General features: G+C 38.9%; 1 protein-coding gene across 1 annotated transcript in view; it reads right to left on the minus strand.

The window, feature by feature from the left end:
• COL14A1 (collagen, type XIV, alpha 1) overlaps nucleotides 1–5,646 on the minus strand; it is a gene marked incomplete at its 5' end in the record, with an annotated part of 54,779 nt that extends 49,133 nt beyond the window's left edge. The window contains 4 exons of the mRNA XM_010085474.1: nucleotides 381–455; nucleotides 2,726–2,872; nucleotides 4,737–4,853; nucleotides 5,497–5,646. Coding sequence (XP_010083776.1) covers nucleotides 381–455; nucleotides 2,726–2,872; nucleotides 4,737–4,853; nucleotides 5,497–5,646 — 489 coding nt within the window. The remainder of the gene's footprint in view (nucleotides 1–380; nucleotides 456–2,725; nucleotides 2,873–4,736; nucleotides 4,854–5,496) is intronic.
• Between the last annotated feature and the right edge of the window lie 354 nt (nucleotides 5,647–6,000).

Consider the following 6,000-nt stretch of genomic DNA (forward strand, 5'->3'; position numbering starts at 1 on the left):
AGTCTACATTTAAAGAGAGAAGAGGCTGAACATGGCCAACACTCTTCTCATTACTTAAAGTAGACATATTTTTAAAAATCATGCTGCTTTAGAAGTTTAGTTACCTTAGTATGTCTGCCTCAGTTGCAAAATAAATATGGTTTAGGAGTTCTGGAAAAAGAAATTCTCACACATGCTAACCCTCCTTTCTGCAAATTTCAACAATACAGTAATGAGGTCAGATTTTTGGCTCATTAAATTTAAGCTAGCTGCCTCAACAGTGTCACTGTAAGAAATGCATTTTGAAATCTGATCCCCACAGGTCTAAAATAGTATCAGAAGCCAAAAAACATTGCATCAACACCTTAAAATTTCTATAAACCCACACATGCAGCACTTACCCTCTTTCGCAGGAGGGATTGTAGGTGGTGGGGGTGGTGTAGAAGGTGTTGTTGGTGGTTGAGTTGGAAATGGTACTGGAGAATAAAAGGAAAGAATATTAAAAAATGCTTAAAAGCCCAGTATATTTTATCTATCTTAAACACAACATTTTTGACTCATCTCCACATTTAAAATTCATGATCTCTAATCAACTAGTGACGCAACTGGAGAGAAATGTAGACGAGCGTGTGCATGTAATGTCCTCCTCTACTGCCCACCTGAAAAAGGATAGTACTGTTACAGAGCAATTAATGTCTGCATGTCAGTGTGAATGATACAATGGTACAGCCGAACTACCAGTGAAACTGCCCCTTTTTGGGCTTCCCCAGTGGCGCAGACTACGTGGCAGCCCTATGCTTGACCTAGTATCAATAACTCATTTTGTAAAAGGTCAGTGTTCTTTTCCGTTCCGACCACAACCAGTCCTTAGTCACAGAAAGTAGGTCTCTACCCAACCTGGAAGGAAGAAGATATTAGTCCTGCAATCCAAAACACAAAGAGACAGTGCAAAAACAAGCCAGTGCCTGCACTCAGAGCAGATCACATCCTGCCCTGATCAAAATTTTCCTGAATTCAGTGGAAGACCTTGTTATATTTCCAGCTAGAAATGCAGTTCTGAACACAACTCTGCAGGACTGTGGCTTTGTTGCCTGCAGCAAACTCTGCTAATGTTACTACATAGAGTTTCCCAAAACTGTCTCATCCTTCTCCTGAAAATAACCTTCAGAATGACAACCTCCCAGAAACCTGTGCAAATACATGATCACTGATTGACAGCTTTGCTGAATGCAAAAGGTCTATTTAGTGCCTTTCAATACAGTCTTGGCTGAATTCTCAGAGATAACATGCACGTGTCATGTTGGCTTCCACAACTCTATCTGAGGAAAAGCTTCCGCTTTAATTTAAGGGCATTTTTTTTTCCAATTTTTTTCATAGCATAAGACACAGGTGACAGAACATCATTCCTTCAAGTAAGACTATGCTTGTTATTTGCTGTAATACATGTTACATTTACAGACAGTGGATAGAGTTAGATACAACAACTTCAGAAAACGAACTTATCTTTGGGAAAGATTAGTGCAAACAGGATTTATTACAAGCCTCGTGTCCACATCCAAGTTTATTCCCACTGCAACTGATGTGGGTTTTCCCCTTGGCTTCAGCAAGAAAAAGGGTCAAGATTCTGAAACACCTACAAGAAACTAATGCTCAGGACCTCCATGGCCACAGACAGACCAGGACCAGACCTGTTTAAAAAAGGGTCACAACTGCAGTAAGGTGACTTGAAAGGCTGCTCTCTAAGCACCAGAGAGGTACAGGTCACCCTGAAGAGTGTTTTCTTCTGCATCACAAACCATCTTTCTCAAATGGACATGTGAGCCAAAGTGTGTTCTTCCTTGTGTCTTCTAACTCCCTGAACTGCAGAGCACACAAAATGCACTCCTCCAAAAAGCAGGAGAAGCTTGGCTTGGTCCTCACTGCTCTGAGAATGAGCCCTGGACAACAGAGAAGTGGAGGTATACATCTGTGCAAGTTTTTCCTATGTGGAACCCTAAGTGTGTGAGGATTCGCTTGAAGAGGAAAATTACAAACATTGTCTACCCTGAGAGAAGGGTAACAGCATTGTGGTGTATAGTAATATAGTATGAGAAGAAGGATATCACTGAGATGAAAAATGGGCTCAAAGAAAGAAAGACAATGTTAAAATATTCACTCTGTTCATCCTGTATTTTGTTTTGCAGTATTTTGAACTCATGAGAGCAGGATATTGCCTTCATAAACATCTGTGAGGGGTTTTTTTGCCTGTCTTGTGTTATTGAGAATAATAATAGAGGTCGGTTTGTTTCTTTATTTTAAAATACATAAGTAGACCGGGTATCAAGGTCCCATTTAACTGTAAATTACTCAGATACTGGTGAAATTTTACTAAATAACAAGAGCTGAAGGATACAAACCTTTCTTGGTTTCTCTGCTTCATTTTTCTGGATTTTTTTTTTTTTCAAAGTCACAGATTTTCAGAGTATCCCCTAGTGGGACTTTTTATAAAGAAAGCTAAACCACCCTCCCTGTTTCATTCTCATTAACAAGTCCAATACAGTTGGTGAATGTGACTTCACACCCAGTAATACCCAGTAGTGGTGTAAGAATCCTGCACCTCTGTGGAGGAGTCACAATGTAGCTGAAAAATTTAAAACTCAGCTAAAGAAAACTGCATAGGAGTAGCACATCTGTGGGCAAAGGGCAAGACACGAGGAGCAGTCAGCCACTTATCACTGCTGGCTGAACTTTGATCTGTTTTACTCACATGTTGTCTCCATGATGCTTACGGCAGGGCCCTCAATCTCCTGAAGCTGTGTGTAGACACTGATTTTATATTCAGTTCCAGGCATCAGCTCAAAGAAACAATGTCTAGGCGTCCCTCCACCAAGATTTACTTCTTGCTTTTTCCCATCTGGAATTATAAAAGAAACCCCTCAAAACATTTATTTACTGTTTTACTGAATAACGTGAATTAAGGCTGAAACAAGAAGGGGACATGACAGCAGACGAAGGGCAAGTGGTTGACATAAATTAATAAATGACACACTGCCTTATTTCTGGAAATTCACCTCTGTGCAGAGGTCTCTGTAACATTTCATCCTTCATATTAAGTAGGAGCTGAGGAATGTGTCAGACATCTGCAGGAGAGAAGATGAATTTCACCCCATGCACTGAAGTTAATAAAAATCACGAACACTGTCATCAACGGGCTTTGGACGTGGTCCTAAATTATCAGAGTCTAATGAGGAATTGTTGCATTATGTAATTGTGTGGCATCTTTTGTCTATGCCTCTGGTTCTCATAGTCTGTAATGTGCTTAGTAATTGTAAGAGAGACCGAACTAGATATTGTATTCCAGCTTCCACTAGCAACCACTTAACAAGTTGGTGAAGTAATAGTATTTACAGGGTTCCAGAACTAATTCTGCTAAATTCTGAATTGGAAAACACATTGACAATGGAAAAAGCCTGCGTACTGGAAACAGCATAAGGCGTGTTTTAATAAGAAGAAAACCTTCAGCACATTTTATACTCTGTAGCAGAAAGAAGTAAAATACAAGCCACTGATCTCACATTTTACAGAGTGTATACAAAAAATGCCAAAGAGTCATTCACTGCCAAGGAAAAAAACACCCGATGCTTATCAAAAAGCGTTACTTTAGTATAAAAATAATTGATCACAGCTTGAATGAGATACACACCCAATCGACAATCAAAACTCTTCATGATGTTAATAAGAAGCAATTGTTCACACTTTAGCTCGTTCTGCTCACATTTAGGTTCTTTTGGCTCAGTTGAAACAATTCTGGCAGTACTATGTGATGAAAGCAGAATGCTGGCTAGCTCCCAGATGAGAAGGAAATCTGTGCTGTCTTGTGCCAGCCAAGATCTCTGCTTTCTGAACAGCTTGTCTGTATCCCAGGCCTTCAAATAAACCACAGCACCCTCCATTTGCCATTCCACAGAAAGGTCATTATTTTTTTGCAGCCAAATTAGTATTATTTTTCATTATACCTTTGATAGATCGCATTAAATGTTATTAACCACACTTCTTTCAAGTTATCCAAGCTTTTAATTTGTCACCATTCAAAAGATCACTGATGCCTAGTGGGGATAAGAGAGTTAGCCTGCACAAACCGTGACTTATCCATAACCTCTTCTGGCTACACCTGAGAATCAGTGGGACGGAAAAGGCTGTAACTCACCTTCTGCACAGTCAGTGCTAGAAGCACCAAGACACCATGTGTTGCCACATAAAAATACCTCACGTTTATCCAGATGAGTAACATTACTACACGCTACAATTAATGATCAGCAGGATGAGAACAGACAAAATTGGACACTGTTCGGACTCTGCAAGCATGGTCTGGATTCAATCAGAGCTTTCCTTTCCCTTCTGCCACCCTCTCATGTCCATCCTAATCCTACAGAACTATCACTGATGGTTTCTTTACAGTCTTAGATGTATTCAGTCCATCCTTTATCCATCTTCTGTCCCTCACACAAGTGAAAAACTCAGGTAATCACCTGCCTTCTACTGACAGATAAAACTCCCTCCCATAAAAAGGACAATTATCAACATCTGTTTGATATAAAAGGACAGGAATGCTACTTCTACACCTGAAACTTTCAATGTATACACGTCCCTCTTCTGACCATCATTTCCAGTATTTCAGGAGCCAGTCTACAGGTCCAACTGTATAGAATTTCTTAATTTATACAAATCAATTCTCTGGGTTAGGCTGTAGCTGCATACTGAATGATTTGGTAACTTACCCACAAGTGATTCAATAACTACCCTGTATGCAGTAGCGTGTCTGTGAAGCTGCCACTGAGCACAGAGGCTAGTCATGCGGACTTGATAGGAATCCAAATTTGTCACACCCAGGTACACTGAAAATTAAATACCAAAAATTAGGTTTACTCCTCTAATAAGATAGAAAAAAAATGACAAAAGAATTTCAGTGAGACACTTGTGCCGATTAATTTTTAACAAATAATGTCAAAATCTGCTTAAAGAAAAAAAGATGTCAAGAAAATACAAAACAGGAAGGAAAACAAAAAAGTGAATCTTTAGACCAAAAGTTTAGAATTGAAATCAATTTAGCTAAGACTAAATAATGAGCACTGATAAAAATTCAGTTACTACAGATAAGTATAAAAATATCATTATAATAGCAACATTTCTGTCAAAACCTAATTTAAAGTTGAGCTTTAGGTATATAAAGACTAAATCAGATATATATATATGGAGCTAGAAAAAAAAAAAAAAGACTAAATAGACATCCCATTAAGGAGATGTATATCTACTACTAGGCAAATAACATCTGCTTTAGGACCCCTGTTTTGCTAACATCCAGCAGATTATTTTAAAGCCTAATAGTCTGATAAAAACAGAGACTTGCATTTCAGGAAAACAACTTGCATGCAACTGAGAAAGTCTTCCAAGTGCAAATTTATTCCGGGACCTGCACAAAGCCATAGTTATAGTGAAAAACAGCCTGTAGAGATGTGCACAGCATGAGATCATTCTTACAGGTTTTGGCTACGCCTGTTAGGGCATCACTGAAGCCTGTTGAGTACGAAGCAAATACTTTAACACTGTACTCCGTTCCACTGAAGAGATTTAGAATGAGAATGGTATTAATATCATCCCCTACAAAGGTCTCCAACACAGGACCAGGAGCTGCAAGAAATGAAATAAATTAGAGAATCATTTGCTCATCCATTGAATTAGCAGGTAGTTAAAATAAATCTTAAGATCTAATCTAAAATCTAATCCAAAATTAGATGAAAATTAGATGTGCTCCTAAAGTTGCTGCTATTTCTTTTTTGCCTTTTTTTTTTTAACCATACAAAAAAACAAAGACACTCTGCTCAGTCCTTGCATGGATAGAAGCCACAACACATTTGGGAAATTCAGCAGTGGGATTCATTAGGGCAGGGCTAGACACCGGCATTTGTTAAGACCCTTTTGTTCTGCTTCAGTGACTTACTACTGGCCTAAATAGGCAGCCAAAATCTCCTCAGTTTGATGGTG

This window comes from Pterocles gutturalis, unplaced genomic scaffold (genome assembly GCF_000699245.1).
Source record: "Pterocles gutturalis isolate BGI_N339 unplaced genomic scaffold, ASM69924v1 scaffold4725, whole genome shotgun sequence".
NCBI classification, from domain to species: Eukaryota; Metazoa; Chordata; class Aves; order Pterocliformes; family Pteroclidae; genus Pterocles; species Pterocles gutturalis.